Source organism: Lampris incognitus, chromosome 1, assembly GCF_029633865.1.
Source record: "Lampris incognitus isolate fLamInc1 chromosome 1, fLamInc1.hap2, whole genome shotgun sequence".
In the NCBI taxonomy this organism is placed as follows: Eukaryota; Metazoa; Chordata; class Actinopteri; order Lampriformes; family Lampridae; genus Lampris; species Lampris incognitus.
The window spans coordinates 102507594-102518539 of record NC_079211.1 but is presented as its reverse complement, the minus strand read 5'-3'; the positions used below and the strand labels follow the sequence as shown (position 1 = coordinate 102518539).

At 49.2% G+C, this 10946-nt stretch overlaps 1 protein-coding gene across 1 annotated transcript in view; it reads left to right on the top strand.

The window, feature by feature from the left end:
* The first annotated feature begins 10245 nt into the window (after positions 1-10245).
* The window catches only part of LOC130123612 (calcium-binding protein 7), a 51215-nt gene continuing 50514 nt past the window's right edge, over positions 10246-10946 (top strand). Inside the window, exon 1 of the mRNA XM_056292838.1 lies at positions 10246-10354. Coding sequence (XP_056148813.1) covers positions 10246-10354 — 109 coding nt within the window. The remainder of the gene's footprint in view (positions 10355-10946) is intronic.

Below are 10946 nucleotides of genomic sequence, written 5' to 3'. Positions count from 1 at the left end.
GTCGACTGATCCATGCAATACTCTGGAAAAGTTTGAGAGAGGGTGTTTTGAAGTTCCAGGATGTGTCCCTAGATAGCTTAGGAACCTTAGGATCTGTTGGGTTTTAGGGAGGCAACAGTGTGGAAAATGTACGTAATGGGTGCAAAAGTTACATTGAATGCCATTTTGTTGTATTTTCCAGCACCGAAAACCACAAGGTAGCCTTGCTGGACATCCACGGGGCACCTGCTTTACAACCTTCTATCCAGCTTTAGTGTTTTAATATCCGAGGCTCTCCGCTGTTCAGTGGTTTCCTCCCTCCACGGAGAAACCAGACAACCCACAGACAAATCAAAACAGCCTATCTTAACCAGTGCCAAAGTTACATTTCTTGATTCCACCTCACTTTTTGCTGAACTTGAAGTCGTCTTAACTTTTTCAAAAGGCCTTAATTCCCCCATGGTTGCTCCCTTCGCTGCCTTCGGTGTCATCTTTCATTTCTGGGTTACGGGGAGGAAAACAGACCGGGGTGTTTTTTGATGTGTCAAAATGGCTCCCATAAGCAAAGGTGTGTAAACATGCCACTACTCACCAAGGAGGTAAACATGGCACAGCTTTCTTTACCCCAGTTTCCAACACATTGATGTTGGCGGGAGGCGACATTAAAATTCTGGTGGGGAAGCGAGCTTGGCGCTTGCACTCATCTGATACCCCATAAAATATAGGAGCTCGAGCGAAAGTCTGCCAGAAATTTTTTGTTCCACCCTTGGTCTCGGCCAGATCCCACATTATTCCATTGTTGTTCAGAGTGCCTGCGGCTGTTGGTGACATCCGTACCGGATGTCAGCCTGAAGTCGCAGGGCCTCGGGGAGAACTCGGGCAGATGCGGGAAATTCTGGTGGGAAATTGAGCTCGGCGCTTGCAATCATCTGATACCCCATAAAATATTGGAGCTCGAGGGCAAGTCTACCAGAGTGTTTTTGTTCCACCCTTGGTCTTGGCCAGATCCCATATTATTCCATTGTTGTTAAGAGCGCCTGCGGCTGTTGGTGACATCATACAGGATGTCAGCCTGAAGTCGCAGGGCCTCGGGGAGAACTCAGGCAGATAGATGTGTGGTTCCTTTTTAAAGGCCGCTGTCCCATGTGGCTGTTCAGTGTCATTACACGGGGGAGTGGCCTCCACACTCCACACGGGGTCTGTTAAAAACTAATGGGCATCCCTATCATATCAAGTATGATTGATTCACATGTAATGGAACATTAGCTTGACATAAACGGCCGTAGGAAGTTCCTGTGCTGGCCTACAGCGGGAGAGATCCTGGCCTTGATGTGGTCTATGCACAGCATCATCTCTGCATTAAGAAGCGCTCAAGGCTCAGCGTTTTCAGTTTTTACCGATTTTCACCGAAAAATACCCAGATTTTTAAACTGATTTTCACCCGGATTTTATGTTTCCACGGATCAAAAAGTTGTTCCTGTTCGTGTGAGGTTATGTAACAGTGCCCTCTTGTGGCGAAATTTGGCATGCTGGATGGATTTGAAAAATAAAAACCGGGAACGCTGAGCCTTGGAAGTGCTCAAATAGCCCTGTTACAGGTAGGGTGGGCTCCTCTGTCCTGATCAGAGGGTCAGCATCGATGCACGCTTGAGTCCAACAACCACTAGTTAATAAAGGGATATCAAATGTTCTTTTTTTTTCTTTTTGTGATAAAAAAGTTTGTCTTGATGCATGCCCAATAATCCAGGGAAGAAGTTCATCCGGATACAGTGTTTATTGAGAGATACATTTCATCACTCATCTAAGTGACACCGTCAGTCTAAACTGACTGCAGGTATCCCCACCCTCATCAACAATACAGTAGCATAACAACCGAAACAACGACTAGTCCCTTCATTCATTCATTACACAAGCCGCTTATCCTACTCAGGGTCGTGGGGATGCTGGAGCCTATCCCAGCAATCATTGGACGGCCGGAGGGGGGACACCCCGGACAGGCCACCAGACCACCCCACCACCACCACCCACACCACACCACACCCACGGACAATTTAGTATGGCCGATTCACCTGACATGTCTTGACTGTGGGAGGGAACCGGAGCATCCGGACGAAACCCACGCAGACACAGGGGGAACATGCAAACTCCACACAGAGGACAACCCCCAAGGTTGGACTACCCTGGGACTCAAACCCAGGACCTTCTTGCTGTGAGGCGACCGCGCTAACCACTGCACCACCGTGCCGCCGCATTGTAAGATGGCAACAGAACACATCTGTCTCCACGTTGCTGTGACCTCAAACATTCCCAAATCCTCCGTGAATAGCACACAAGGCCACTGTAAGTCTAGTTAGTGGTCACGCCCATATGTGCATATGAAACCGGTGGTTGGTTTGGGTCGTTATGCAGCTGTCTTGTTTATAAGGGTGGGGATACCTGCAGTCAGCCGAGACTGAAGAGGACACAACGTTTCTCTCAAAAAACGTTGTGTCCGGATGAACTGATTCAACCTTCTTTGACAAAAAGTTTGGCAGTCTATTCTGCCGTTTCTTAAACTCGAGAAAAAAGCATTCAGAAACCTGAAGTGGAATAAGTGGAACTTCTTGGATCGAGGCTAAAACAAATAGTAATTACTGGACAAAATGCCTGAGGTTGCTTTTCTTGTTCATGGCTTTCATCGATCTCTTTCATTCATTGTGCCCAAGATCGCTCTGTTTTTCCCCTTTGTGGTGCTCATTTTGTGATTCCTCCTGCCAGAAGTTGTTTGTTGTTTCATCTTCCTTCCAAACTGCCTCGTACAAAAGATTTTGTGGATTTTGTGTGACTGCTTTGTTTGGATCCCTTTGGGGAAGGGGTTATTGCCTTCTCATTTCCACAATCCTCCCTACGATCCAAATTAACTGAATGGTTTGTAGCTGCATGTGAATACCCCTAGTAGCACCACCCATTCACAATTCAGCGTTTGTTCACGAACTGAAGTCTATCCCCTGGTGGACTTTCCCATGATGAGGTGTGAATGTGGGAGGTTTGTGTTGTGAATAGCCAAATGTTGTGTTGGCTGACCAGCTGTCCATCTGTGCAGGATCAGCTTCCACCTGCAGACGCGGTTCACTTGTTGCCTATGACACACATCTATATACGTGGGCATTGTTGTGGCGCGACAAACAATACAGGCTAGAATATCAGAGCGATAAAAACAAAGTAGAAACATAAAATACGTCTGATTTTCTCATTATTGAGCATCGATGACCAAAGCTAAACTCAGATAAGTGCTCCCAGTTCAGGCGCTGATTTGGAACGAAAATTGTTGTTTTTTCACCTACTCAAATCACAAATATCTGTCTGTTCCTCCCCCCGCCCCCTTTTTCTCCCCAACATCCCGGTCGCTGCTCCACCCCCTCTGCCGATCCAGGGAGGGCTGCAGGCTACCATATGCTTCCTCCGATACATGTGGTGTCGCCAGCCGCTTCTTTTCACCTGACAGTGAGGAGTTTCACCAGGGGGACGTAGCCAGTGTTGGGGAGTAACGGAATACATGTAGCGGCGTTACGTATTTAGGATACAAAATATGAGTAACTGTATTACAATCTAAATTCAGGGTATTCAGAATACAGTTACATTCTTGAAATTAATGGATTACTTGATTTTTTTCCCTTGTGGTGCCATTCTTATTTTAAGAGGATTGCGACACAAAATGCAGTGAAACTGATACCTAAATGTTAGTTCAACAGTACATTCAGTAAAACAGTAGGCTGTATTTTCTTCTTTGTCAAAGGGGTTTCATTCTAACAGCTATGGAAATAAAGAAAAGGACATGGAAAAGTTCTCTTCTTTCTTTTTTTTTACCAGATAAAAAATCATAGCTCTTTTGTGTTTACGTACTCTTCTAGCCTTTGTTAATATATATTTAAGGTGACTCAAATGCATTGAGCCAGTTGATACAATAGAAGAAACAGAATAGTCTACTCAAGTAAGTAGATTTGTGTGAATGCTACATATACAGTTACACAAAATGTAAGAAAATATTAAAGTAATCCAAAGTATTTGGGATACGTTACTCACATCGAGTAAACGGAATACGTTACAAATTACATTTCATGACATGTATTCTGTAATCTGTAGCGGAATACATTTTAAAAGTAACCCTCCCAACACTGGACGTAGCGCGTGGGAGGATCACGCCCCACCCCGAACAGGCGCCCCCACCGACCAGGGGAGGCGCTAGTGCAGTGACCAGGACACATACCCACATCCGGCTTCCCACCCGCAGACACGGCCAGTTGTGTCTGTAGGGACGCCCGACCAAGCCGGAGGAAACACGGGGATTCGAACCGGCGATCCCCGTGTTGGCAGGCAACAAAATAGACCGCCACGCCACCCGGACGCCCCGTCTTTTCCGTTTTCATTGCTGTACCTCAAATCTCAAAGCGAAGCCTTATGTAATTTTTAGCTAAGAGATCAAGCGTGTATCCCGATGAGGGGGCACAAGACGGCACCCGTTTGTCATCAGGAGTCGCCATTTTATTTCCTTCCCCAAATAAAGAGGATTTTTTTCCTTTGCTTCCACAGCCATTCTCCCCCCCCCCCTCCTTCCTACACCTCCTCCCGGTGGAAGCTCCCCAAATAGAAGAAAAAGAAAAGCAGCACTTCAAACAGGCACTGGCATCCTCCGACACCCCTCAGCTGCGGTCCAGCTCGGGGCTGCAAAGCTCGGAGAAGCAGGAAGCAGAGAGTGGAGGGGGCCTTTCATGGAGATAAACACAAGCCCGACAACATGTTTTGGGCCTGGAGTACGGCTTATGTTGATCCCACAGTTTCATTGAGAGAAGGATGAGTGCGGGCACCCACTGGCATATCCATAATTCCCTCATAGACTAGAGGCGCCTTCCTCCCACAGACAGAACCCGTGCAGAACGGCGGCACCAGACAAGCCCTGCTGAATGGTAGCGGGCTGCATAATCTGAACAGGGGGCCGACGATGCCAGCGTGTGCGTGTGAGAGTGTAATGGGACTGCAGCTTGGTGAAAGGGTCCACACACACACACACACACACACACACACACACACACACACACACACACACACACAGAGCTTCTTAGTCAGTGATTCCAGACACTGAATTTCAGGCTCCCCCCCAAAAAAACCCGTTGTTGCCGGCATACAAACATTTGCAGAAATGCATTCACCCAACTATACTGCTCAAAAAAATAAAGGGAACACCTAAAAACACAATATAGACCTCGATGAATGAAATATTTCAGCTGAAAATCTGTATTTATTAGACAGAGGAATGTGTTTAGAGCAAAATAACCTAAGAATGATCAATGGAAATCAAAATCATTAGCCCATTAAGGTCTGGATTCAGAATCATACTCAAAATCAAAGTGGAAAATGAGAACATAGGCTGATCCAACTTCTGTGGAAATTCTTCAAGACGATTCAAAATGAGGCTCAGTAGTGTGTGTGGCCTCCACGTGCCTGTATGCACTCCCTACAACGTCTGGGCATGCTCCTGATGAGACGACGGATGGTCTCCTGAGGGATCTCCTCCCAGACCTGGATCAGGGCATCGGTCAACTCCTGGACAGTCTGTGGTGCGACATCGCGTTGGCGGATGGTACGAGACATGATGTCCCAGAGGTGCTCGATTGGATTCAGGTCTGGGGAACGTGCAGGCCAGTCCATAGCATCAATGCCCTCGACATACAGGAACTGCTGACACACTCTGGCCACATGAGGACGAGCATTGTCATGCATGAGCAGGAACCCAGGGCCCACTGCACCAGCATATGGTCTGACAAGGGGTCTGAGGATCTCATCCCGGTACCTAATGTCAGTCATGGTACCTCTGGCTAGCACGTAGAGGTCTGTGCGGCCCTCCAAGGATATGCCTCCCCAGACCATCACTGACCCACCGCCAAACCGGTCATGCTGGAGGATGTTGCAGGCAGCAGAACGTTCTCCACAGCGTCTCCAGACTCTCTCATGTCTGTCACATGTGTTCAGTGCGAACCTGCTCTCATCTGTGAAGAGCACAGGGCGCCAATGGTGAATCTGCCAACCAAGATGTTCTCTGGCAAAGGTCAATCGGGCTGCACGGTGTTGGGCTGTGAGCACAGGCCCCAATTGTGGACGTCGGGCCCTCATACCATCCTCATGCATTCTGTTTCTCACTGTTTGAGCAGAAACCTGCACATTAGTGGCCTGTTGAAGGTCGTTTTGTAGGGCTCCGGCAGTGCTCCTCCTGTTCCTCCTTGCACAAAGGACCAGATAGCGGTCCTGCTGCGGGGTTGTTGTCCTCCTGCGGCCCCCTCCACATCTCCTGGTGTACTGGCCTGTCTCCTGGTACCTCCTCCATGCTCTGGACACTGTGCTGGGAGACACATCAAATCTTCTTGCCACAGCACGCATTGATGTGCCATCCTGGATGAGCTGCACTACCTGAGCAACTTCTGTATGTTGCAGATACCGCCTCATGCCACCTCTAGTGGTGTGGGCACTAGCAAAATGAAAAACTAACCAAAGATCAGCCAGAAAAGATGAGGACAGGCAAATGGTCTGTGGCCACCACCTGCAAATCCATTCCTGTTATAGGGGTTGTCTTGCAAATTGTCTAATTTCCACCTGGTGGAAATTAGACAATTTACCAACAGGTGAAATTGATTCACAAATCAGTGTTGCTTCCCAACTGGACAGGTTGATATCTCAAAAGTGTGATTGACTTGGAGCTACATTGCATTGCTTATGTGTTCCCTTTATTTTTTTGATCAGTGTACATTATAGATACGTGTAATACTACTGAGGCTTAGTGAAGGTTGCAAAAACACCCCCATAATTCCCTTTGGGTTTTTGCTCGTTGACCATAACTTGTCTTTGTTGCCCCCCTCCCTCCCTCCGCCCCATCCTTAACCTTCAGTCTGCAGCCAACTCTGGCTCAACATTTATAATCCCAAAGAAGTTCAATGGCTTGCATTGTGGGCCATTATTCACTACAGTACCCTTCCTGCCTGTGCAGGTCAATAGCCAAGGACATGAGGAGAATGGAAAAGGCTTTTATTTGTTCCGGGGGGGGGGTTGATCTGTCAACAGGGGGCAGCCTCAGAAAAGAGTTGCTGATCCTTTGGAGTGAGAAGCTTGATCTTTCCATTGATATTTATTACGGAAGAGAAAGCATCAATTTTCCACGTATCGATGTAGGCTGGTTGCTCAGCATTCACACCGCAGGGGCCTTCGTTCTGTGGAGGATGCTGTCATTCATTCTGAGATGTAAAGGATCATTAAAAACAACAGCGCTGGGTTGACTATTGTGAGACATGGAGAAAAGAAAATCACAATTCCAAACTTTCTTCCCCCCCCCCCTTCTTTCTTCCTCCCTTAATCTCTCTATCCTCTTATAGGATGCGGCATTTCGGTTTCGGTTCTGGTGAGTGTCTGGGCTCTTTGCTTTGTCTTTTTTTTTAAAATAAATTTGTCAAAGACATAGGAAGGAGAGGTGAAATTGTTTCTTTCAAACTATCACGCATAATAACTGTCAGGAGCTGAGCCAGGAATGAAGGGTTTATAATGCATCACCCAGCTATCATTAGAAGTCTGTTGGGCATAAAGGTAGACCCTGTCATATTCACGTAATTTAATTCAGTCTAAAATTAATACTTTTGTGGCAGAAGTGGTTCATTATCATAATGAGTAGGCCTTTTCCAAGATAAGAAAATCCAAGATATAATCCTTGGGTGCTAAGCAAGTTCTCATTTTCTACTGGTGGACTTGTGAGCTTTTTTCTTTTTTGGGAGGTTTGACTTAAAATCTTAACAATAACTTTGCACTGTCTCTGCTTGCATAGTGATTCTGATTTCTTCTCTGGGAGAGTCTTTAACAGCCCCTCGGTACAACACATTCACTGCGCTTCAGCCAAGACAAGATGTCCCATCTGATACAGCACCGCAGTGCCGGCCCCAAAACCAGCTCACAGTACACACGCACACGCACACGCACACACACACACACAAGCTGGACTGGGATCAGCAGGAGACCCCGATAGACCGAGAGTCAGGAGAGCCCTCATCAACAAACGGAGTGCCGGCCTGACTGGAGTGGGAACATCGTGACTTTTAGCTTCGTTAACTGGTCTGACCTTCAGAGCTTGCAGCTCTGAGAAGACTTCAGGAAGGCTGCTGTGAGCGAATAAAAGGTGCCTCGTCACCTGAGGCTGCAGACTTGGCGGTGCCCTTTTGGTCCAAGCCGCAGTGGCGGGACACCGCTGGCACACTGATCAATGGGCTGCCGAGCGCGGGCGAAGGCTGGCCAGCCCCGCTGGGTCCGCGTCACGTGTAAACCGGTACTCAGGGCCCGGGCAAAGGGGGACATTTGGGTACGTTATCCTTTGTCCCCAGAAGCTCTCCGGGGGCTTCACGAGCCATTCAAAGATTGTAAACCGCAAAAGTAAATGAGCCAAGTTCTCAGAAAGAATGAAAGAGAGTGAAAGAGAGAGAGAGAGAGAGAGAGAGAGAGAGAGAGAGAGAGAGAGAGAGAGAGAGAGAGAGAGAGAGAGAGAAAACATATATGGTTAGTTTGAATCCACAATGTCATGCGTTGACAACTGAATTGCGGAGTATTATTGAACAAAAGCGTGACCACCGAAATCCACGAGCCTTCAGGAAACTCAGCTGCCATTCATCATCCCGTCAACTGCTCGGCCAACCGTGGCAGTTGAAAAGTACATTTCAGTTCAATTGGTTCTGCTATGGATATAGTAGGGAAGGAAAGCATGTGGTCAGACAGAGGAGTAAAACACGTTTACACACCTCTCTCTCGCTCTCGCTCTCTCGCGCGCTCTCTCTCGCGCGCACGTACAGAATGACATGGGGAAATAAGTTGTGTATTATGCCATTGTTATACTGCACTTTCCCTCGCCCGACCTCATCCCTTGCAGGAGCTGCTGAAAGGGACTCGGGCATATGCAGTTCCCGCTTGTACAGTACGGTCAACAGTAAGGTGTATCCAACATCCAACCGTGTGGAATATCAATTAAGCGCAGGGGTCACAAGGTATTACTTTCTATTAGAGGCAGGGGGAAGTCAGCCACAAACCGCCTTGCGGTCATTAATCACGCTTCCCGGAGATGGGAAGGCACCGGGGCGCGCGGGGGGGGGGGGCACGGCGGAGAGCAACCGGATACGGTGTGCGCCTTTAGCGGAATACACAAAGGATCTGTGCGGGAGATTGTTGGGTGAGAGAGAGAGAGAGAGAGAGAGGGAGAGGGAGAGGGAGAGGGAGGGGGGGCTGACTATACATAGCCATAACACAGAGAGCTGTCTTTCATAAAGAAAAACGGCGTTTCCGTTGTCTCACCTGCGGTGGCGGAGCAGCCCCCGCACCAATTAAAGCGGGGGAGAGCCGGCGCACGCGCGGGTCTTTCTCTATGAGGCGGGCTTGACGCCACGTATCGCATCGTATTGTTTGTTGTTTTCCTTTGTGCGTTGTGAAGAGGCAAACTTCGAGTTGAGGTTGTTCCCTTCGCCTCTCACTCCCCTGACGCTCCGTTTCTTCTGTGGATCTCACGCCGAGCTCCCCGCATCGGCGGCGGACGGAGTGCGTCGCCTCGCTGCGCGCATCCAACAAGTGGATGCGTGAAGGGATATCGGGACTAAACAAGGACGGACTGATAGACTGCACTCTCTCTCTCTCTCTCTCTCTCTCTCTCTCTCTCTCTCTCTCTCTCTCTCTCTCTCTCTCTCTCTCTCTCTCTCTCTCTCTCTCTCTCTCTCCCTCCCCCCCCCTCTCTCTCTCTCCCCCTCTCTCTCTCTCTCTGTCTGTGTCGGTTTATCGTTCCTCCACAGTGAGAGACTACGAGAGGAAGCATCCCACTTGCGCTGCTTGAGAGCCGGAGCTTGTGTGGGTTGATGGTGATACGATGTGCGCATTTTCTGGGTCACAGCTAGTTTGCTGTTCCATGTGTTCACAGACTCCACGCTCCGCACCGCTGAGCGCAACATCACTCCACTAAAGGCCACAAATTGACACGAGGGGAGACGTTATCTTTGCCTTCCGGGACACTGCCTATATTCTGCCCAAAAACAACAACAACAACGAGATTTCGGTGGACATCCTGCGGAATTCGCTCATCCGTCTGGTTCCGACCCGTCTCGTACCTCCTTCATCAATGGACTGCCTCCCTCCCGCTCTCATCCGCCGTGGGGGGAAGTTGGGATTCTTTCTCTAGACATTTCTATATGAGGAGGGCGCAAGCGGTAGCCAAAGGTCGCAGTCATGCCGATGCACCCAGTCACCTCCACGTTGATGTATCGGGGAATCTGCACCATCCCCGACATCCTCTCCTACAGCGCCCCTGTTAACCTGCCGGAAGACGAGGTGGAAGGTGAGACGTTACCTGTTGACGTGAGCTGCGCGGTGTGTTGGGGGAGAACACGGCTGGTCGGCAACATGAACGGTGTTCGTGGAGCAGACGTGTATTTGTGACACCCAGAAGTGGGCGTCTCGTTGTCAGGCACCGAGCTTGGTCTAACGCGGCGGTTCTCCATCAGGTCCGCAGGCACCCCCGGTACTGCATGCTTCTCTATACTGCGGGGTAGTTTATTACGTTCACCTGTTGTGTCAGAGGTATTCCAGCCCCCAGCCGGGGGAGTGGGGGGTGGGGGGGTAGTTGGATAGCGCCAGATCAACAGGTGAATGTAATTAACGACCCGGCAAAGTAGCGGTACTGGCGGCACCTGAGGACCTGAGTGAAGACCGCCGGTCTGAGAGCGCATTCTGTGAGACGCGGAGGTCAGCAGCACCGCGGACAGCTCCTAGCGCCACCGCGTGCAAGGTTTGGTTCAGGTTTCTCCGGATACGGAAACCAAAATGATGCGTTTATTTACCAGGACGTGGTTCAGGCGTTTGTTTTGGTTTAGACGTGGTATCATTGCCCCCACAAGCACCATGTGTAAAGATCGTCCTCGTTACGCATC